We start from the raw sequence: 21,840 nt of genomic DNA on the forward strand, positions 1-21,840 counted from the left end.
AGCTCCTTATTCATGTTCTGACAGACAAGGTGCAGATTCTTTGCTGTACTCCAGTGGATTTTGCACAAATTATCTATGAAGCCGAGATCGAAATGGGGTTCATTGTGCTGGACGAAGCGTCCCTTATGACTGAGTCAATGTCGCTCATCCCCATGTCCAAATGTCCACAAGCGTCCTTCCTCCTCGTTGGTGACGCGAGACAATCTAGTCCTGCTGTCACGACTGTCAATCGTAGTGATTGGAAGTCATTCTTTGGTCTACAGCGCAAGACAAGTCTACTCAAGCGCATGGAAGACGCAGGGGCGATCCAGTATCATCTCAAATCTAATACCCCCTAGATACCTTAAGCCTGGACATCTGGTGCATGTGTGCGAGGCACCTCGCTGTACCACATGCGACAAACCTCATGCGACCCGTTACTGCCCCCGAGCAGAGGAGAACGCCATCTACGAATTCGCCAAAGAGCCCATCACTGCCGACGATGGCATTGTCCGAGATGCGTCCATGGCGAGTGGCATCAACAAAGAACATGGAAATCGAGTGGCGTTTCGGGCCCAGAACCGAGCTTCTCGCAACCCTCCCTGGGTGGTTTGGGTGGGATTTATGATGTTTTTGGAGGACGTCAATGAATGCATCAAGCAAGACGTCGAGGAATAGCCAAAGAATAATGCAGTTTAGTTAATTACTGTGACTTTATATTTATTGTCGTCTTGTGATATCTCGTAAAGCAGTATTTAAAATATCCTCTTCCAGGTAGATATTTGCTAAGTCATGACATGCAACAGCTTTTCCCTCTTACCACACCAACATGACCTTCTTGACAGCCTACTTGTCGTTGGTAGAGCGGTAAGTTAATCCCTAGTCAATTCTTCGCCCTACACTACCAACCAATTCCTCAGCTTCTATAACGCCAATTCAGGCCAAGGATAGGTTTCCCCGATCAAAAACCGCCACCTCAACTAGGGCTTGAACATCGTATTAGATCGCTGCTGTGGCTTCCACAGAAGCGGGGCGTGTCTTTTCTTTCGAGCGTCCATAAATGCACAAAGAAGTTTTGAATGAGTTTGAATTATAGCTACCTAACTTCCGACTAGAAAAACTATCCCGAAAACCATGAACAGCTGTCTCAAGTATGTTGAGATGTCGGTTGACCTGTGTTTGAAACAAACCATCACGTTGAACACGAACTCGAACTCGATCAGCCATGTCACGCATCATCATCGTGTTTGCGTTTGCTGACTCCTGGATGTACTGCAGCTACTTGGAAACCACGTGGTATGTTTTATAGACATATATCTCTTGTGTTCTCTGGTTTCCAACGTGGCATTGGTTTGACTTCCACAGGTCAAGAATTCCTGACACGAAGCTGCCCGTCTTCGGGTCAGCTACCAATGTCCAAGTTGGATTTTTGTTGATTGTTTTCGGAATGCTCGTTGCACAACGAAATCAGGGAGGAGGTTCTCGGTCTTCTTTCCATGAAACCTTGGGAGTCGAGCGAGGTTTAACTGGGTGAACCCATACTTGTCGCCAGCCTTCGTAGGATTGTTGGCTCTACTTTGATACACGTCACTCTGACGGAGGAAGAAGCTGGGGGTTGCTATACCGCAAGATTTTACTCATGCAGCTGCTCGTAACACAATGTTCGGGGTACTAGCACTGAATCGCACGTGTGTTAGTCACAGTTTGTTGACGTATACGATGGATCGAGGCCAACGACGCAGGCTTGAAGGAGGATCAAGCGGTTTTCAACTCACATAGAATGCCCATGGCTGGTTACTACTCTTCGTCCTTGAAGACGTAGAGTTTCTCTTTTTCCCCCTTGCGATACTTTTTCTCCATGTTCACGAGGGGATGGTTGGTGGTGTAATCGAATATGTCTGGATCGGGGCACCCGTCGCCCTCATACCTTAATCCGTCTAGGCAAAACGGCGCCCGAAATGCAACATGTTGATTGAGGAACGTCTGCTGTTGGGCATGAGATAGATTGTCGAACTCGTGCAGCTTGGATTGCATAAGCTGCTGCACTGGTGTCAAGTCTTTTCGATCGGCTGCCGCCAGCTCGATCACCTGCCTCACATTGAACATGGCAACTTTCTTCTGCTCGTGTCTGTTCTTAGGGAGAGCATACATCAACTTGAGAAACTTGTCGCGGTTTCTAGCCGCAGAGTTCCGCCACTCTTCAGTTTCCTGAAAAGTGTAACCCTTGCGCTGGTTTTCTGTCCTGTTCTTCTCAAGTGTCGCGATGGCAACGCTGTGATGGCGATGAGCACCTTCTGACATGTCGTCAAAGCTATCGGTGTCGTCAGAGGATCCGGCGTCGTTATCTTTAGCATCATCGGTATTGACATCTCTGGTGACGCTGGCGTCGATCCGGCAAGGACTTCATCCAAGGCTTAAAGAGCCTTGTCGTCAACATCGCCAGAGTCTTCGTTACATCGGCTATCCAAGTTCCGAGCGGATTGCATGACGGGTAAGTCTTCCGGCTCTTCTCGTAGAGTGTTATAGCCCGTTGCATAGTACCTTGGCTGGCCAGAGGCGCCGGCGTCCTGTAGGATGCTGGCATTACCATTATCGTTGACTCCCTCGTAATCGCTCTCATCAAATGAGGATGAGTCGCTCGGAATCACGATCGGAGAGTGGGTGACATTTTCAGCAGCACTGTTTGTAGCGTCACTACCGCCACTGTCAACATTCTGGATGGTCGAACGAGAGGATGGTCCGGCCACAGTGGCAGAAGAATGCAGGTTGGGTCGTTCTTCGACCGCCTCCATTAAGCTCTGGAGCTTAGAGCGTTTGGCAGGCTTCTTAGCAAAGGGCCTTTCTGGCAGCGACCCTTCGGAGCTCACTGGTGATTCATGATAACTCCTCGAATCGCACGGCCTTGCCACTTTCGCTTTGACTGCTCTGCTTCAGGAGCGGGCGATGGGTGGGATGATGGGCGAGCCGAAGGCCTGACGGCTGGAGGGGAACTCAGCGAGGGCGCTGTCTCTCTACCTCCGTGCTAGAATAGTTCATTCAGGAGCCAACCATCGGTTTGAGTGGATACATCTCGATTCTTGGCCCTGCCGATTGTACGGTCAGATGAGCCAGGCGCCTCGATCAACGGAGGTGTGGCTGTTCCTGTTTCTGCGCTGGCCCATGAAGTCGTCGCAGAACGCCGGGAGGATGGGCCAGCTGGGTCTTCCTAAGACAGCTTGCTATCCTCCTGCTTCTGCTGGGACCACTGGTTGTATGCAGCAGTTTTCTTGGTCTGCTCATTTTACCGATAGGGCAGTGTTGTTCTGAATGCTAAAAATATGCCGATAAGGATTGGCTCTAAGGGTTGGGCGCGTTGGGTCTTGGGCGGACGCTCTGTGAGTAGGCGGTACCTTTGTGGTAGAAATACATGAAAATACTTGCGGAGAAGAGTAGGTGGTAATGGTGGCCGCTTAGGGGAATGGGAAAAGATCAAAACCTGATGCAAGGTAACGGATTTAGGCAGACTTGTTTGTTGACTGTTTGAAATAGATGCATGCCGTGACGGCTGGCGTGCACTGGCAAACTCCTTATAGTTACACCTAGGTAGTTCCTGCCATAACTAAATCAAGGAAGGAGGAAGGGGGGAAACTCATAATACACTTTCACAAGAGAAAAGAGCAACAAGGTAGAGTTAGGACTGGAAACGATGGAGTGCCAGTACAATCTAGGTAATCAATTATTGTGACTTGAAAATCATGTCATCATGATAATTTATTGGTGTTTTGTGATATTTCGTAAAGTAATATTCACAGTAACCTCGCCTAGTGTTTTTACTTGACAAACCATAATATACGACGACTTCTGACGCTGTTATGTTTAGAACGGTATGGTTTGGTATTATCTTGTGTATAAATAGCAAATTCATTCCTTTATCTACTACTTAAACTCGTTTGCTAGAATGTTTTCCACCCTCTTGATCTTTTTGCCAGTCCAGGCGAAATGGGCAGGTTTCCTCTAATCAAAAACCCCAACGAGGACTTTCACATTGTACAAGATCGTTGTTGTGGCTTCTACAAAGCGCAGCGTACCTTTATTATCGGCCGTGGCCTTTGGAGAGCACAAATGCACAAAGGAGTTTTGAATGAGTTTGAATTATAGCTAACTGACTTCCCACCAGAAAACCGTCCCGAAACCCATCCCAATACCTTATAGGCCCCGATGTCTTGCATCCCAATATGTTTACCTGAGATGACACATGTCCGTGATTCTTCTATACCCGGGGCATCCTTTATCCCATGTCTGGACGCGAAATGTCTTGTAATCACAAGATGGTCGCCCGAGAGATGCCCTGTCTGTAGTCTCGAAATCAAGGTATCGGTTCAAGAAGAAGAGTACGCCGCGCAGCCCGTCAAGACGATCGACGGTTGCCTTTGTTAGGCTCTGGATGACGCATTGCGTTGTATCCATTTACTTGCGCCCACGAGTGTTGCGCTGGTCAATGACGGTCTTTCAGACCTGGTGGGTACGTGTGGTAGTACCCTGGCCGATCTCGTTAGCCCTGCGAAGGCGTGACTCAAGCTTGTTCAGACGCCGGTTGATCTGTGCTTGAATCAAGCTGTTGTGTCGGTCACGGGCTTCTTCACGTCTGTCAAGGTCTCCTTCGCGTTCGTCAAGGGCCTTTTCGCGGGCTTCATCGCGGACTCGGACTTGATCGGACATGTCTCGTATCATCGTCATGTTCGCATCCATTGTCTCTTGCATGCGTTGGAGTCGTTCGGCGATCACCAGATTTTCTTCGTTCCAATCTCCGCCGGCAAAACAGTCGGTGTCAGAGGAGTCGGCGTCATAATCTCCGATGTCCTGCGCCATATTGGTGTTGACGTCTTGGGCGACGTTGTACTCCTCATAGTCACTTTCATCGGACGAATCCGACGACTCACTTCGGACGAAAAGGGACGAGGAGGGGCTGGGAGAGGGCGATGCCTCTATGCCCCTCTGATGGAACAGTCCATCTAGGAGCCAATCGTCGGTCTGGGTGGACGCATCTCTGGCATTGGCCTCGCCGACTGTACGGCCAGATGAGCCAGACGCACTGGCAGACAAAGTGATTGTCAAACGCTGAAGGGATGGGTCAGCTGCGTCTTCCTAAGACGGCTTCTCCAAATTCCACCAGAAAGACATTGCCTAAATGTTCAAGTGTTAATAGATATAGAGAGACAGAAACAGGGGGTACTAACTAGTATGCGGATAAAGGGTAAAAGAAGAATGGAGCGTGAGGGTTGGAGGATGGACGATCAAGAATCAAGGGTGAGGGATCAAGGGTGAAGGATCAAGGATGAGGGTTGAGGTTGGAGGATGAAGGGTAAAGGTAAAGGTAAAGGTTGGAGGATAGGGGAGCATTTGAAGTTTTAGGGTTTCGAATGATGTAATCCTTAAAGAATAAAATGTGGTCTTTTAGACAATCTCTTTCTGAGCTCCTGGGAAAGTGACCTTTTAGCCTTATACTGCTCTGGAATACAATAGAAACTAGAGGGTAGTAAGAGGATTCCCAAAACCAAAGTTTTGAATCCACCAAATACCGCTAGTGCATGCATGATTACTTCCTCCTGGCCATCTTAACAATATATCTGCATTAGACTGAGTAGATATTCAGATAGATCTTGTAATCCGTCTGTAAGCCATCTTCCGTAGATATCGCAACTAAGAATAGAAGAATAGACAGAACAACACAGAAGGCGATGTGACAATCATCAATCAAATATTTCTACGAGTTATTACCCCTTTTTACATCTATCCTCATGTCTACATGCGAGGGAATCCTACATGGTGGGAATTGCAGGCGTAGTTCCAACAGCGTCGCATGTACGAGGTGACTAGATCACGGCGATCATTATTCATAGGATCAAGTGGGAGCGAGCTTACATTACAGAGTTAGTGCTTGTATATGTTGGTCCTTTCAAAGTAGTAGATAAAAGTATCGGTATTAGCCAACCAAGGCGTGAGGGAAACATCTTTGGCAAAAGGCCTTACATCTATAGCAAATGTCGTGGCTTTTTCTGAAAACTTGTCGGCTCTACTGATGGAGGCTCAACGTGGCCCTCTATAAATTTGTCCTGTTTGACGAAGCTTCAGATGACTTCGATAAGGCCTTGGATGAAGCCCATCAGATTGAGTGTTGAGCAAATTTGATAGACGCATTTAACGAAGGGTTGTATGAGCCTATGTTGAACGATACCCTGGACAAAATCTTGTGATTTTTCGTAATGCAACATTCACAATAACCTCTTCTGGCCCCATGCTTGGAATGATATGTCTTGTATAAGATATAATAGCAAATCTGCTCCTTCTACTTGGACTCATTGGCCAGGATGTTTTCTACCCTCTTCACCTTCTCCTCAGCAGTCTGCTTCTTATCCGTTCTGTAAACTCATCGTCAGTAAAACGTTCTAACAGTATATCTTTGTATGAGATGATTGAACTTACCGGCTACCAACTCTCATGGAAGACTGGATCCTCACCACGCCGCGTTTGTGCACAGCAGCATGAGCTTTTCCTACAGCCGCCATAACCTCGTCCCAGGAGCCCTCTGCGATTGAAGTGTCAGTCACTGTCATCATTGCCTGCAAAGCCTACCATGCGAGAACAGCATGCTGGTTGAGAAGTGGAACAAAATGACGCACCGACTGTGGTACCGGCAGAGTGAAGAGTATACTTCAATCCACTTGCCTTGAGAACCTTTTGCACCTCTGCGATATCCTCTGCAACGGAAACGGTTCCAGTTCCGAGCTGTTCAATGTTAGTTTCTGCTGATTTGCGAGTATCATGGTCCTAAAGAGGCATGGACAGAGAGTTGTTACTCACAGGAAGAAGGCAGAAGTCAACATAACACGACTCTGGCGTAGCAAGACTTTGGTAATCCATAATTAAAGGTGTTGATAGATGTTTATGAAGAATGTGAACTTGTGTTGAGGGTCGAAGAGTGAGCTGATGTTGTTGTTAAAGACTATGGGTCTGGAGTTGGAACTAAAGCTCGCTGCCAATTGGCTGAAGGGACGTCACGACAGCCATAAGACACAACTTCATGATGCTTAAATTACTGACATTGTTACTGATGAATATGTGTCTTGGTAACATACAAGTCATTATCATTCACTATGGGCAATCATTGAAACTTGATATTGCTTTGCAGGGTGGCTTCTTCGCCTTTTTATTTAGTAAAGAGGTGACGATATATCGTACCATCTATGTAAGCCCTTCTTTTCCAATTCTATACTCGTGTATGTATATCCCTCGAATTCGTACATCTATCAATCTAGAAAAGAATCCCATGCTTGTCTTGAAATGCAATTTATCAAAAACCAAGCTTGCTAGTCCTAAAAACGCCTCGCTATATGCCCAGAATGACCGAACCGGATTAAACGGCAGGGTCGGATCGAACCTGTGTAAAGGAATGGTGGTATTTGTGAAAGAAGAAAGACAAAAGGGATGTTTGAATGTTTGACGACATTCTAAGTGGTGTTTGTGTGTTTACACCAAGAGTACAGCGGCGGCGACAAAGGCCGTCAAGGCAACCATGCCGACTTGTCTGTCGTTGGTGCTGCCCAGAGACTCATCTGTGGAGACCTCCTCACGGCCGGTAGCGTCAGAGACACCGTTCATCTTGTCAGTCGCAGCAAGGACCTGGCCCTTCTCGAAGAAATCGACAAGGACAAAGTTGGGAGCAGCACCCCACTCCTGTCGACACTCCTGAAGATGCTTGCCCAACTCGCCGTCTGTGGTAGTACCGTCGCTGTTCACGGTGTCGATGTTCTCGGTGTCAGGGATGAAAAGGTCGCTGTTGGTGGCGAGGCTCTGGTACTTGAAGTGGTTGACCAGACTCATCATGCCATTGGACAGAGCTGAAGCGCCGTCGGAGATCTTGGAGGGACGGTCAACGGTGCAGTTGAAAGCGTTCAGTTCCGGAACCTCGAAAGCTGTCTCAAAGACGTAGTCGAACTCGGGCATCAAGTAGGGATACTGTGTCGAAGCGTCGATGTTGGTAACAAAGGTAACCAGGCGCGTCTTGGCATCAATCATGGACTTGAGAGTTGGCCACTCGGTAGTAGCGTTCTGGCTGGATGGTGCATAAGCCAGTTCAGCAATGCCGGAACCGTTGATGGCCTTGCCAAACTCATTGGCGCTGGCACTGTCAGAGTTGACTAGCAGAATAGTTACGACCTCGTTGGCGTTGGCCTCCATCCAGGAATTAATCTTGCTTAACCAATCCTCAAGCGTTCCAGCGTCGAGAATATCACAAGATGTGTGACATAGGTGAAGAGCGTTGTTTTCCTTGTGGACTTGAGCCTGAAGAAGACGAAGACCAGCGTCGAGAGCATCTGTAGCGTTGAAGTTTTGGTTTCCTGCGGCTGAGAGACCATCATTGCCGTCTCTCAGAAAGGAGCTTCCGTGAGCGCCGATATGCGTGATGTTGTTGTAGTTGCGGTCGCAAAGATCGGGAGAGTTGTTGCATGCTGTCGAACTTGAACCAGAACCTGATCCTGAGTTTGATTGTGGGAGAGCGTAGACAGCTGAAGTGGCAGCGAGGACTCCAGCCACTATGGAGCGAAGTGAAGAGTGAAGCATCTTGATATTTCTTTTCTTTTCTTTTGGTTAATAGAACTGATCTATGTGAGATTGAAAATAGAAAAAGAAAAAGAAATGGTAATAAAATGTGAAATGATATTCTATAAACAATAGAAAAGTGAACAAAGAGGATGAAAGCATTCAAGTATAGATGGATGGGCAGGTACGTAAGTCTAAAGGGGACCAGCCCGTGGGCAGAACTAAGACCCCTGTACTTTTAGAAGCTGACGTCGCCCCCCGGTCCAATTTTTTGGTGGTTGGTCCCCTGGAGGCTCGAAATGATCTTCAAACGAAGCGAAAAAGCCAAGTCGAGAAAAGAGACGCAGGCTTGATGCTGCGCCCCTTGAAACGTCAGCAGTGGAGATATCCCATTGGTTACCAATGCTTCAAAACATCAACGAGACAGCCCAGACTGTAGGCTAGTCAATAGCCTCAGGTAGACTAAGAAAAGATTATTTGACTTTTCTATTATGCAGTGCTACCGTGTCGTAAACAGAGTGTTTTAGGTACAGTTTGAGATTCAACTCTCTTCCTCTATATTCCGATAATACACGTCATGTGGTTGGAGCATTAAAAGATCGACAACTCCAACCATCTATTTTCCACTCTTTTACGCTGCCACCCATAAACAATAAGCATCCTGTTACTTCCCGGATGCCAAGGAAATAGTAGACAAAATGCGGGAGCCGAGACCGTGTCTCGTCTCGTCTATTCATACATACGCGGATACAATGCATGCCACATTCCGGGGTGTTTACGTTGCGCAGAAAAAACGCCTTACCGTTAGTAACAAATTGACATGAATCTCGTTTGTTTACTCAATCTCATATCCTTGAAGACTTGAAATTACTGCCTTCTAAAGCATTTACTCATCAATGACTATTTGTTCTCAAACTTTTATCCAACCTCTTTTGTTTCAAGCTGACTGACAGACAATCTCTGCATAATGATCATCTCTGCATATGACAACATGTCTTGGTGGTGGCGGCGGGAGGCTGAGCATAAAAACGTTGGTGGTATCCACTTCTATTTTTATCAATTTTTATGTCCGATCCCGCTTCCCGTCACGAAGCGGCTCAAAAAATGACCACCTCATTTATAGCATCGAATCAATCGATATTGTCAACACGAGGTTTTCACATGGACTCGCCACGAGGTAATTGTTTGATTTCTAAGCCGCTAACCTCGGTCAAAGAATAAAATTACTAGAAACAACGTTCAAGATAATCCACCAAAAGGCATGGTCAACTGGTAATATTTCCAACAGTAGAACATTGACAGGCACATCCATGAGGCCGTAACAATTCCGGGGTATAATAAATTCTTATTTCCTCTATGATAATCAGCATAGCTGGGCTTCGTCCAATCTACTCCATACCACTGTTGTCACTTTTAAAATTCCATGTACATCGGATCGCCAAGCTACCAGGGTTCTTCCCCGTCCATCATGTGCATTACTCAGGGTCACCGTACTCCTCCTTCTTTTCCAATGAAGCCGCGGTCTCGATATCCTTCAGCTGCTTCTTTCCCTCCTCCGTAGTAGCGTCAATGATCTGCTCCTCCAAACTCAAAACGTTGGCCTGTAAATCATATCATTAGTATGTTGCAACTCTATTTTAAAGTGCTTGCAGCTTACCTCGCCAAAGAGACCCACGAGCTCCTCAGCCTCGTCAATCGGCATCTCGCCCAGCACCTTGTTCACCTCGTCTAGGTTACCCGTCTCCAGGGCCTTGCGCATTTCAGGAGAGAAATGCTCAAAGATTTCGCGTGCTTCCTGCTCTTCAGGATCCTCGCTGTCAGCCGCGGGCACCTTGATATTGATGACCGTGCCAGGCTCAACGGCGTGCAGCTGGATCTGCTCGACGCCTTCTGTTTGGCCCTCCTTGGCTCGCTCTGCTAGGATCTCTCGAGAACGGGTCCTTATCTTCATGTACGTCTCTTGCACATCCTTGTAGAACACTTCTTGCGCTTGGTGTCCCTTTGTCATGATGCGCTTGAAGAACAGCCCAACACCATCCTTGCCGAGAGCCCGGCAGTACTGCAGAAGAAGTCCCTGATGAATGTATTGTCGCGACAGGTCATCTTTGCCCTCTAGGGCAGCATCAAAGGCCTGGACAAGAAGACCGTCGGTCTCCTTCTCGACCAACAGCTGGGGGTTCTGTAGAAGGAACTGGAGACTGGCCTGATAGTCATTAGCCTTGATGGTTCCAAACTTCTTTCCGGCTGGCGAAGATTCAATATCGCTGTCATCGTCGATCTTGACATCTTGCTTCTCGGCTCCCGAGGTCGACGAAGATCCCGCGGTGGCGCCAGGGTTCAAAAGCTCCACCTGCGTGGTCTCCTTCTTCTTGTCTTCGGGCGTAGACTTGGCGACATGCGAGCTGTCGAAACCCGTGTGAATTCCCTCGCTGGTGATCTTTCGGCCTTCCTCCTTCTCGAGCTCGGCCAGCTTAATCTCGAGCTCTTTCTGCAAGTTGGTAACCTTGTCCTCATGTTCCTGGATCTCAGCGATCATGGCCTCGTATCTGTTCTCCGGCTTCTTCTCGTCAAGAGCCTTGTTGACCTGGTCCAAGAGTGTAGCCATCATCTTGGTGTACGATGGCTGCTCCTTCTCGTGGGTGTGGACTCCCTCAGGTGGCACAGGGGGCTTGTCATCCTTGGGGTTTCCAGCTGACTCCATGACAGCTTGGAAAGCGACCTCAGCCGGGTTTCGGGTGGTAGCCTCAGAGGCATGAGCTCGGAGCGATGCCAAGAGGCCTGAAATGCGCTTGATCAAGCCATCGTTGACTATGCGCTCGTACTTGTAAGTTTCAATCTGGAGTTTTCGATGTTGGCGCTCTTGGTGAATCTGGTTCTGCTTCGCGCGAATAAACGATCGCTTATCGACGTTGGGGTGCACTTCAATGTCGGAATCGTCACTGAGCTCCAGTGCGTCCTAGCATCAGTTGTCAGCGACTGTTTGAACCTTGTTAGCCTTGCTTGCTTACCCATTTACTATAATCCACAGGCATGTTTTATACTTTCGGTCCAAGCTTTGGATAACTCGAAATGTAGTAGGTTATGGCAAAGTGTAGAATGTTGAGAGTTGTTAACATGGAAGTTTCTGGACTGCTGAAGAGCAGCTGCCATGATAGCGGGGTGCTCACCCCACTACAAGATCGTGGCGTAAGTGTGGCACAGCCACAAGTGTACAATGTCGAACATGAAGTGATGTTATAAGAGGCAGAAGGGGCATCAATTAATGCTTTCTATTGACGTTTATAAATGTCTTTGAAGTCATTATTGATCAACAAATAAAGGCATTTGCTAGTTAAAACGCATCAAATACATATGCCGAATCTCATCACTTGATCATTCGAGCTGCCCACGATTCTGATGTATCGTTAAACATATCCTAACGCCATGGTATCATCCCTTTGCCAGTTCCTTCCTCGATATGAGAGTAACAAGCAACTCTATATAACGCTTTAACCCATACCTTTAAATCCGATCCCGCTCACCCATGAATTTGCAATTGCATCCTGTCTTCTCATTTCTTGACCCCACGAGCACTGACCTCGCCCCTTTCACCAATATTAAGTTTGACTCGACACTCAGGACAGTACCATTTAGTGGTGCGCGCAGGGACTTCAGTGAGCCCAACACACTCGAGGTGGAACCATTCTTGCTTACACTGCCCGTTTGTCAGTTTCGTGTCCGCCTGCTTTTGACGCCGTGTTGAGGTGGAGAGTGAGTAGCTGTTTGTTGTTGAAGAATTGCATACCTCGGAGTTTTCGCAAGCAATCATTGTGCCAAAACTGACCCTATTACAAAGACAATACTTGGGCTCATCAGGATCGATAGGGTTCCCATCATCATCTACATCCTCCAGCTCAACCTCGGCAGACCCCTTGTCCTTCTTGGGACGAGCCTTCTTCTTGGGTGGCGCCTTTCGCTTACCAACAGCGCTGTTACCGCCGCTTTTGGTGGTGCTAACAATTCCAGGAGCGGGCCGTTTAGTTCGCTTTGGTGGTCGAGGCTCGGGTGCAGGCGTGTTGCGAGCAGTGCTCGCTCGTCGTGGACGATCTGCAGCTAACGAGAGCTGCGGCTCTTGACTCGCAGCTTTACCTCGAGAGCTCGGTCGACGGATGGCAAGGCCTTCGGGGCCAGGAGTTATTCGAGGAGTAGGCGCACGAGAGGGTACCTGTCTGTTTGCTACTTCAGGAGCATGTTGAGGAGGTGGTGGGGGAGGAGGGGATTGTGGGGGAGCAACAGCAATTTGTACAGTTGCTGTCTGGAGTAATGGGGATGTTTTTGGTTCGGATTTAAGAGTTTCTTCTTCAGGCACCTCAGGAATCGCTTGAATCGCCTGAGGTTCTGCCTGCTGTTGTTGTGCTTGCTGTGTCCTCTTTGCTGCATCACCTCGAGTTTCTCTTTTGCTGTTCTCCCTCACTGGGGGCAGCACAGGGGTAACCGATTTTCGTCCTTCGGAGAATGGCAAGGGGACTGGGGTCTCTTGAGGAGGTCCAGGAGGCTTGGTAGGTCCAGTATTTGACGCTGCAACTGGGTTGGGTGTTGGAGACTTCGCCGACCCCCTGGTTGACATAGCAGGAATGGGTATGGGTACAGGCGTCTCGGTATGTGATGCCACAGGATGATCAACGGGCGCTGTTGTAGGCGCTGGTGCCGGATTCTCGGGGCTCGGGCCCTTGCTTAACGTGAGTTGCGTAGGCGGTGGGACCGGCGTTTCGGTTTTGGTCCGCTTGACCTGAGGCCGGTTCTCGTTCTTTTCAGCGCTCCCGTTGATATCGGTGGGCTCTTCAGGCTCTGGTTCTCTTTTGCGCTTCGTTGACCGCGATGCGGCTCGAGTTTTGGTGGGCTTGGGGGTTTCTTTAACGGGCGTCTCAGACGTTGGGGTCTTTGGCGTGCCATTACTCCCGTTATTGTTGTTAGTGGTATTGTTGTTATTTGCGCTTTTGTTACCGTTACCGTTTCCGAGAAACAACTTGGCAGCCTCGTTCATTTTTCTAGCTGACTCCTCTGCTTCTTCAGCTGCCATCTTGGCAAGGGCTTCACGTTTCAATTTCTTCGCCTCGTTTAGTTTCATACCACGATTACTGGTAGCAACCTCTTCAGCAGACAAGGTGTCAGGACTCAAGGCACCAGCTGGCAACTGTTTCTCTCCAGACTTGGTATCCACGACTGCCTGAGGAACTACGGGTTCGAATCGTTCGCCCTTATCCTTCGCGTCTTTCTTAGCTTCGTGGTATGCATCAGGCCCACGGCCCAGAGCTTTCAGCTCACGGGCAATCATAGTCTCGCTTGGGGTCCACGTTGCGTTCTTCTTCATACGTTTTCGCAACTTGGCCAGCTCGTACTGAGTAAGCTGTAACCACGGGGCATCGGGACTACCGACAACCGCGTCGTCAGGCGGGGGCTGGAGTAAAGCGGCATTATTAGCAGCGGCCGCTTCGCTCAGGGCTGGTGTAGCGTAGCTAACTGGACGAGCAAGACGGCTGGGTGTTTTTGGTAGTTTATTGCTGACAAGCTTGATCCGCGGAGCTGGCCCAGGCGTTCTTCGGTTTGGTGCTGTTGTATCGGAATCATCGTCTGAGCTCACATCGCTTTCGTCTGTGAGGATATCTTGATCGATGTCATACGGCGCCAGTACTTCTCCTGGCACAATGATTCTAGGCCCTTGTGGTCGTCGATGTTTCTGGCCGTCTGCAGCCTTGAGTGCTTTGCTCCTGGCAGCTTGTGGTGATTTCGTTTGGACTGGACTCTTCTGCTCCTCGGTTGGGTAGTTATCCCTCATACTCTTGAGTTTCGACAGCAAAACTTTGGCCTTGTTGTAATGTCGATTAATATTATCCGTCATTCTGACAGCTTCAGCATGCGCAAAGGCACGAGAGTTGACGGCCTGGTCGAGGTGCTCAGATATGTTGGCGCGGAGCTGTACTGGCGCTGGGCGCTCCTCCATATTGATTTTCGGTAATTGACCCCATTGTTCCGTCAAGTCGTTGACCTTGAGTGAAGCGTCCGCGTACCTCTCGTCGAGTTTCCCGATTAGAATCAAGGACCGCACGACATCAGAAGGTAGATAATCGGTAAAGTCGAGAAAGTCGGTGACAGTTGTTTGCGCATCTGGATCTACGCGCGACTCCATGGACGCGAGGCTGTCGATGCGCTCTAGCGTAGGTGCCCTGAATGATGTCTGGTGCTTTGGTGACATAACCTCCATGGTGGTGTCGCCGTCTGGGTCTGTTGCTTCGGCCATGGCGGCGCCTGAGCCTTTAGCTCTTCGAGTTCGCTTAACAGGGCCGGTCGTGTATCAAGTTAGATTCGGGGATTTATTCTGCATAATTCGGTGATGCCATTTGATGATGATGTAGTCGATCGCGTTCACTGTCTAGTCGGGCGCGATACGTCAATCAAGGGTGTCAAGTCGCGAATGATGGAAATTACGCTAGTACCTGGTCAGTCGCGCCCCACTACCAACGCGACTGGGGTTTGGATCCAGTGGCGATAGAGCAAGTGGCTGTAAATGATCATGTGATGTTGAAATGCATGCAAATGTAGGACTGACTGCCTGATTAGGCTCCAACTCTAACTTAAGCAGAACAACTTACATGAATTTGATAGCAAGCCTCTGCAAGTCATTTATTTCGTGCTCGATCGACAGGAGCCCCGGTAACTCTCCGCACCAAGCCAGGGTCAAGGCATATTTAGGACCCATAGAATGAATGCCTTGAAGAGTCATCATAGGACTGCACCACTCATGATGAAGCCTTTTCATATCAACAACATGGCGCAATACTCATTATATGGAGATCATGTGTGTCTTGATCCTGCAGGACTAGGGTTACAATAAAGTTTTATGACTCTTTTGGCTTGTTACTGTAACAAGGCTTGAGATCATGATGGGAGTTCAACGTTGAACACCACCAACTCAGAGGTCTAGCTAGAACATTTGAACTTTCAGTCAACCGTTGATAGCAGTACTCAACCGTATTTAATTATATGAGTTTTTATATCTGTTAAAGTCAGTATCACTACTTTGAAGAACAACGCTTGGTTTTCACCAGAGTTCAATTGAGTCACTGTCACTTTAGGGTAGTACTGTCTGCATCTCCTTTCAACCTCGTTCAATTTCAACCTATCTCATACCATAGCCTATTTCTAAAATACAGGCAGTATTATCCTCCTCTAATGATCATGTCTAAATGAAATTAACAAAACGCCAAGGTGATGTCACAGTTCTAACCCATATCCCTTCATCCAAATCCTGAAATAAAATCCTCCATAACCAATACCATCATAACTTCATAGCCATTCAACACCATAGGTCTCATTATAGAACCTCAGCTCGAGCAACTTGACTAGTATTCCCAGTCAGGCTCAGCCTCCCTCATCATTACCGCTCCAGCTATTTGTTCGGACTCTTCGGCATAGTATGATGAATCGCTTCCTATCAGTGTAATGTTTCCGTAGGCGACAAGTCGTCTGCATCTCCTGATTCATGTCAGCTTCCAACACAAACAAAGAATAGTGAGTATACATACAGGTGTCCTGTGATGGTGATGTTTCCATAAATCTCTAGGTCTGTTCCAACAAGTGTTCCCATTACTCTGAGCTTTCCGCGGCCCTTGATCTTGTCGTTGGCCATAGTATAGCCGTTAACTGCGATAGTTCCATAGGCCTGGACCTTTCCACTATTAACAAGTTAGCAATTGGAACTTCTCTATCATTAGAACATATACTTACTCGCATGTGATGTTTCCATTGAGGCCAATGGATCCATAGGCGTCAAGCTTCTCTCGAACAATCACATCACCGTTCAAGTTGATGCTACTTCCAGACTTGACAGATCCCACAACATCAACGGGGCCATTGAGAGTGATTTCATGGTCACTCTTGACACTCTTGGATCGCTTGTAGGCGGGTTGTTGATTGTAGTAGCTGGACATATTGAAGTTTGTTGCTGTAGTGTTTTCGAGTGTTCTTGTAAAAGATTGAGTTTGTTGTTTGTAGTATAAACGAATGCTTGGTATCTTTCGAGTTGTTGTGATAGAGACTGTAGTAAAGATGGAATTGTTGATTGTGTTCCTCAGGAACAATCCCTTTCTCTTATACCCACGACTTTCAACCCATCTGCGCAAAAGGTTGAAACTGAGAGTAGGCATACTGGAGCCTCAAGACTTACATCCGTACGTTAGAAACATCCATGTCAAGTTTAGCCCCCACCATAAGGCATATACTCCAGGACTAGATGATCCCTTATTGCTCAGGCCAGGCACGGGACCTGTAGACGTGCCGGGCACTGCATTGCAAGGGCGTGACGCCTTGTTCTGCTTGGGGCACTCGGAAGGAGGCTCATTGGGCTAAACAATATATGCAGGTCTAGATGGGGAAATGCAGGATATGTTTCAGTAGCCTGTGATTCATCTTTTGGTAGTTTATTACTGCCTGCGTTTCTCTAGGTGATGTCTTGAGCTTGCTTATTTCTCGTGGCTTTTCTACAATGACAACAACGATCTTGAGAGCAATCATCATCAAATAAATATACATATTTTTAAATATCAGCATCAATTTGTCACATAATTCGACAAAACTGAAACTATTTGAGACAAACTCACAAGGCAGTCTTTGTGGATCTCCACAGCCAGCCTAGAGAAGACCAAGATATCCAATAATTAGTACAACAAGGGTATAGTACAAACAGTCCTATCAAGGACCCCAGACGCCTAGTTCATCCTACGAACACCACCATTTCACGCTCTTCACTTCCCAAGGTGCATGCTAGCATGCACATACTTCTGGGCGTCATTGGGACCCAGAAGTTAGGGAACAGGCAGACAGGGGTTGTCAGCTTAGGACTGGCCCTTTGCCCCGTATAAGCGTCCTGTTGAGTATGCTGAATTGTCGATCAACGTGCAATCTATTCTGCTGCCTTGAGAACTTTTCGGGCGTTTCTTAATTCTAGCATTTCACATTAAACCCTTGTTTTCGTTAGGAATCGCCCGAGGCTGTACAACCCCTAGTCTAGTCCTTGGGTCTACGGAACGCTTCCCGTTTGCCCATGACCATGGACATGGTTGCATCGCCTCAGCCCTATGAGAGAGAGGAAAAGCCACTTGACTCTCTCGTTGAATTGTAATTCGCTCTATCGTGGGTTTCTCCGTCTACAGACGCACACCATCTATTTTTCTTCCTTCTAGAAGACGCCAAGCTATCGACCAGAATGCCCGATCCATGTGTTGCCTATTAGGCACATTAGGTATGTGACTAACTTCCAAAGGCTTGACGACATCTTCATTCATGACTCTTCAATGCATGCAGCTTGGAGCACTGATAGAGCAACAATTAAATAATATAATCTCAAAATACTGGTATTCATACATTATCAAGACAAACCTAGCATAATATAACAGAGAAAACAATATAAACAAAAAACACAGCCACTTGAGACCAATCTCAACGGCATTGCCAACTGGCTATACCCTGAATCCTTTTGACTCCGATCGATATAGGAAAACCGGGGTATCCATCCATCCATCTTCTCATCTCATCTGCCAATCTAGAAACAAGGATGCTATCAACTTCTTCTTTGGCCCCCAACATACCCTGTACAACACCCTGTATATGAGGCTGATCTCAGCCTTCTGGAAATGGCACTGCTGGGCATTTAATCTCCGCCAACAAAACCAAGGCCAATGCCACTGCAGATAGCGGCGAATGTCCAGACGCCCGCATATGCAGCTGCTCCAATGGCATCAACTCGATACATGGTCTTGTAAGAGGCAAGGAACGTGTTGACCGCAGCGACAAAAGCAACAATGACTGTTCGACGAATAACCACCTTGGTCTTGACAGTGTAACCCCACACATTCCACCAGACGGTCTCTCCGAGAGATGCAGCCACAGGATCAAACTCGTTGATCTTGTCATCCTCCTTAGCACGTGCCGTGGTCGCGAAAGGCGCAAAGATAAAAGTGCTGGCGGCGATACCGAAAAGGGTTGTCACCGGGAGAATGGCAGCATAAGAAGCATTGTAGGCAGGCTCGAGAGTGCCTACTCCTGAGTAGTTGACAACCAGGATGCGAGGCAGAACGAAACGCAGCGCCAGAACGAGGACAACAGTGTAGATGCCTGTCGACAGAGCGGCCGTATACGACTGAAGTGGAAGGTCGAGGAGCTCGCGGTTAGGCAAACCTGCAGCAGCGGCAGCTGAAGGTGTATGGATGGGAGAGAGTGGGCGAAGTAGGTAAAAGGGCACGGCGACTGAGAAAACATCAATAGCGAGTGCTGAGGCTGCTGTAGTCCAGTTGAGGCCGTAGAAGGTTGTGAGCAGGTAGAACTTTGATAAGTCAGCTTTGAACAAGATTCGGCTTTCGAAGTGGGTTCAACTAACGTGAGGGCCGTGAGATAGTAGATCCAGCATCGCCACGTCGAGGCTGTCTAGCTTTGCATACCATCCTATCGTCAACTCAATACTGTAATCGCATCCGTTAGTACGTCTTCTGTCGCGAATAGAACATGTTTACTAACATTCTCCAACCGGCCAGAAGGGCAACTTCTTCCCATGTGTCCTGGGTTCTGCTGAGGCCAGCGAGCTCAGCGTTGGTGAGCTCACTTAGCAAGCTGTATCCCAGTGACGCCATCGCGAAGCTTGTCGCGATCGCAAGAGGGAACTTGGCCGTGTGGGGGACCATATCGCGAAAGGATGGCGGAGGTCGCTGCACTTGCTTTGGTGATGATGGAGTTGTTGTCATCGCCGTGTCGTCGCTGGTCGCGGCGACGCTTCTTCTTGTTGCCATTTCTTTGTTTGTTTTGGCTGAGACAATGTATTGTCAAAGATTCAGGGATACGCCACCTGTCCAGGCTAAGCCGAAATGATAAATACCAGAAGTTTGCGACCTGGATTCAGGGAGAGTCAGGGCGTTGTTTTTGTGTTTGCGATCAGTGTAGGGGAGGGAGGGTAAGAGTTCAGGTAGTTCAGCACCTAGAGGTAGTAGACAAGGCAGGTTGCAGTGGGGAACTGGTCAATCAGTGACGTCGCTGTCCGGGCAACCTCCATAAGATGGACCTTCACGGCATTTCGCAACCTACCTCGAGTTCCCCACTGTGCGCACCTACTGGACTGGGTTAGTAGCTGTTTTGACAGCCGACATGGAAGATGAAGGTTTTTCTCTTCTCTTTAACCCTCCGATTTTTTTCCCTCTCTTGCTACAAGCAAGCAATAATTGATGCATCAATCAATCGTTGCCGCAAAAAAGAGGTGATCTTTGATCATTCTCAGCTCTCGTTTTGTTCATCTATTTGTCCTTTGATGGATGAGGCTGGCTGCTCTTCTGTGACCTTGTCTGAACCGTACAGTGATGTCTCATCACCACGATGTTCTTCCTTATTTTTCATCAATTGATTCATTCAATCATTCACTCTTGATCCCGTGGTGATCCAATGTTGTAACACTGTAATGTGGTTTCAATGTTTGATTTCCATTTGGTAGGTATTTATTTGGGCGTCCAACTCGACGCCTGTCCGAATCCTCACTTTAACCTCGTGGTGATGCAATCTCATCTAGTTCCTCACCAGACGGGCCCTCCACTCTTCGGTGCTGGGAATCGACAGCGGAGATCTGGTCCACCTCATGATAGCACGCTGTATGTGATACAGAAGATATAAAAAAAAGAAGAAGAGATAACACGCTTATCCATCGACGTCATCCGATAAATCCAACTCCAGAGCCTGCATGCCCGACCCAAGAGATATACTCCGTCCCAATCGTTACCCATTAATGATGCATTCAAAAAAAAAATCATTCCTCCATGCGACCAAAAACACCATCGTCATCATCTTCACTTCGACCGCGCGAACGCATCTCGAAATCGTCATCGTCCATAACCGAATCGCCGCTACCATCCATTCGGACGTCTACGCTAGGACGTCTCATATCACCGCGAGTAAAACTCTCGGGCTGTCGACGTGGAAAGCTGTTGATGAAGCTCGCTGTCGATAGTGACGTCGCTTGATCCAGGTACTGAGCCGGCAGCGGGGGAACGGGAGGCGCATCTGCAGGAGTCATAGCAGGGCGTGATCCGTTGTTGCTACCAAAACTGCAGCTGAGGAGCTCAACTGCAGCAGCCAGATCTCTATCGTCCTCTCCCGTGGCATTGCGACCGGAAGAACTTGGGCGGTGGTGATCATTGCTAGGCTGACGGTAGTGGCCAAAGCCTGAGCCGTAAGGCACACTGCCAGCTCCAAACGACGCAGCCGACTGGTAGCTTCTCGCGTACCCGTTGCTGTAGCGCTTGTTGCGGTAGGAGGTGCCGTTGACGCTGACACCTTCGGTAAGCGGAGGTGGTGTAGTGTCGGCAGAGCTCTGTCGCTCCTCAGGGTCAGAGTATCTGGAGGTAGCAGGCGATGATGACCCGACCTCACTCTGAAAGTCCTTAGTAGACTCAGGAGGAGTGGCAGCGTTGCCTTCAATACCGTTCATGGTTACAAGAACCGAAGCAGCTTCAAGAAGCTGGACTTGTTGATGCTTTGAAATGAGCAACTTGGAAGTCAATGCCCACTCAGGTGTGTGTTCCCACCTAGAAACTGTTAGTGACATGGATTCATGAGTACGCAATGCTACACGCCAAAAACAGCTGGTCTGTAAGGCTTCATGTGCTGGGGCAAGTCATTGGGAGGAGGGGAACCAACAAGTGCTTAGTCAAGCAGCTGCTATGCTTGTAGCCTTTACCGCACTTGTCACAGCGAACCTCAACCCTGTTGCTCTTCTTGCCCTCTTTGAGAGTCTGGCCGTCGCTTGCACGGCGTTGACGAGCCTTTTGGAACTTGGCAGTTCCCTCGTCAGCCGAACCATCGTTCATTTCATCGTCAATGGCGCTACCATTGAGCTCTTGCTTCGTCTCGGGTATCGACTTGTGGTTCGGGAGGCTAGCAGGCGGGGAGGGAAGGCTACCGGCGATGGCAGCACGAGCAGCAGCGCTCTTTGACATTCGGCGGCCGCTGTTGATAGGCAGGGCGTTTGAACGCTCACTCTCCAGAAGAGCAGCGGCGATCGCGGTAACGTTCGCATTCGGGTTTGTGACAGACTTGCGTCGAGTCACTCTATGGTTGGCGTTGAGAGCGCCTGTGAGCAGCGAGTGCGAGCTCGTCCGAGCGTGGGATTGACGGCCGGGGAGGGCCGACGACGTGGACGACATCGGAGAACGGGTCTGAGTCAATGGCCTCGAGGACTGCTGCATTTCCTGAAGAGGACGAAAGGAGATC

The 21,840-nt window shown here is 48.5% G+C and overlaps 10 protein-coding genes across 10 annotated transcripts; 1 reads left to right on the forward strand and 9 right to left on the reverse strand.

Annotated features, from left to right (window-relative positions):
- Window positions 1-92: 92 nt before the first annotated feature.
- On the forward strand, window positions 93-657 carry FSST1_002342 (uncharacterized protein; the record flags this gene model as incomplete). The annotated part of the gene is made up of 2 exons (XM_083228322.1): window positions 93-310; window positions 339-657. 2 exons carry the CDS (start codon window positions 93-95, stop codon window positions 655-657), a joined length of 537 nt encoding a protein of 178 aa, XP_083092524.1.
- A 1,119-nt stretch (window positions 658-1,776) lies between these two features.
- Window positions 1,777-2,771, reverse strand: FSST1_002343 (uncharacterized protein; the record flags this gene model as incomplete). The annotated part of the gene is made up of 2 exons (XM_083228323.1): window positions 1,777-2,359; window positions 2,521-2,771. 2 exons carry the CDS (start codon window positions 2,769-2,771, stop codon window positions 1,777-1,779), a joined length of 834 nt encoding a protein of 277 aa, XP_083092525.1.
- Window positions 2,772-4,467: 1,696 nt separating this feature from the next.
- Window positions 4,468-4,827, reverse strand: FSST1_002344 (uncharacterized protein; the record flags this gene model as incomplete). The annotated part of the gene is made up of 1 exon (XM_083228324.1): window positions 4,468-4,827. One exon carries the CDS (start codon window positions 4,825-4,827, stop codon window positions 4,468-4,470), a length of 360 nt encoding a protein of 119 aa, XP_083092526.1.
- Window positions 4,828-6,304: 1,477 nt separating this feature from the next.
- Window positions 6,305-6,879, reverse strand: FSST1_002345 (MTH1187/YkoF-like protein; the record flags this gene model as incomplete). Its single annotated transcript, XM_083228325.1, has 4 exons — window positions 6,305-6,377; window positions 6,442-6,544; window positions 6,639-6,744; window positions 6,820-6,879. The coding sequence occupies 4 exons, from the start codon at window positions 6,877-6,879 to the stop codon at window positions 6,305-6,307; spliced, it is 342 nt and encodes a 113-aa protein (XP_083092527.1).
- Window positions 6,880-7,485: 606 nt separating this feature from the next.
- Window positions 7,486-8,580, reverse strand: FSST1_002346 (PLC-like phosphodiesterase; the record flags this gene model as incomplete). The annotated part of the gene is made up of 1 exon (XM_083228326.1): window positions 7,486-8,580. The coding sequence occupies one exon, from the start codon at window positions 8,578-8,580 to the stop codon at window positions 7,486-7,488; it is 1,095 nt and encodes a 364-aa protein (XP_083092528.1).
- A 1,454-nt stretch (window positions 8,581-10,034) lies between these two features.
- FSST1_002347 (Hsp90 co-chaperone CDC37) lies at window positions 10,035-11,591 on the reverse strand (the record flags this gene model as incomplete). Its single annotated transcript, XM_083228327.1, has 3 exons — window positions 10,035-10,160; window positions 10,217-11,515; window positions 11,568-11,591. The coding sequence occupies 3 exons, from the start codon at window positions 11,589-11,591 to the stop codon at window positions 10,035-10,037; spliced, it is 1,449 nt and encodes a 482-aa protein (XP_083092529.1).
- Window positions 11,592-12,109: 518 nt separating this feature from the next.
- Window positions 12,110-14,836, reverse strand: FSST1_002348 (uncharacterized protein; the record flags this gene model as incomplete). The annotated part of the gene is made up of 1 exon (XM_083228329.1): window positions 12,110-14,836. The coding sequence occupies one exon, from the start codon at window positions 14,834-14,836 to the stop codon at window positions 12,110-12,112; it is 2,727 nt and encodes a 908-aa protein (XP_083092530.1).
- Window positions 14,837-15,938: 1,102 nt separating this feature from the next.
- Window positions 15,939-16,526, reverse strand: FSST1_002349 (uncharacterized protein; the record flags this gene model as incomplete). Its single annotated transcript, XM_083228330.1, has 3 exons — window positions 15,939-16,071; window positions 16,122-16,271; window positions 16,324-16,526. The coding sequence occupies 3 exons, from the start codon at window positions 16,524-16,526 to the stop codon at window positions 15,939-15,941; spliced, it is 486 nt and encodes a 161-aa protein (XP_083092531.1).
- A 1,718-nt stretch (window positions 16,527-18,244) lies between these two features.
- FSST1_002350 (uncharacterized protein) lies at window positions 18,245-19,376 on the reverse strand (the record flags this gene model as incomplete). The annotated part of the gene is made up of 3 exons (XM_083228331.1): window positions 18,245-18,916; window positions 18,971-19,052; window positions 19,108-19,376. The coding sequence occupies 3 exons, from the start codon at window positions 19,374-19,376 to the stop codon at window positions 18,245-18,247; spliced, it is 1,023 nt and encodes a 340-aa protein (XP_083092532.1).
- Window positions 19,377-20,377: 1,001 nt separating this feature from the next.
- On the reverse strand, window positions 20,378-21,815 carry FSST1_002351 (uncharacterized protein; the record flags this gene model as incomplete). The annotated part of the gene is made up of 2 exons (XM_083228332.1): window positions 20,378-21,155; window positions 21,268-21,815. 2 exons carry the CDS (start codon window positions 21,813-21,815, stop codon window positions 20,378-20,380), a joined length of 1,326 nt encoding a protein of 441 aa, XP_083092533.1.
- Between the last annotated feature and the right edge of the window lie 25 nt (window positions 21,816-21,840).

This window comes from Fusarium sambucinum, chromosome IV, assembly GCF_050947815.1.
Source record: "Fusarium sambucinum isolate potato_lamoka chromosome IV, whole genome shotgun sequence".
Classification (NCBI taxonomy): Eukaryota; Fungi; Ascomycota; class Sordariomycetes; order Hypocreales; family Nectriaceae; genus Fusarium; species Fusarium sambucinum.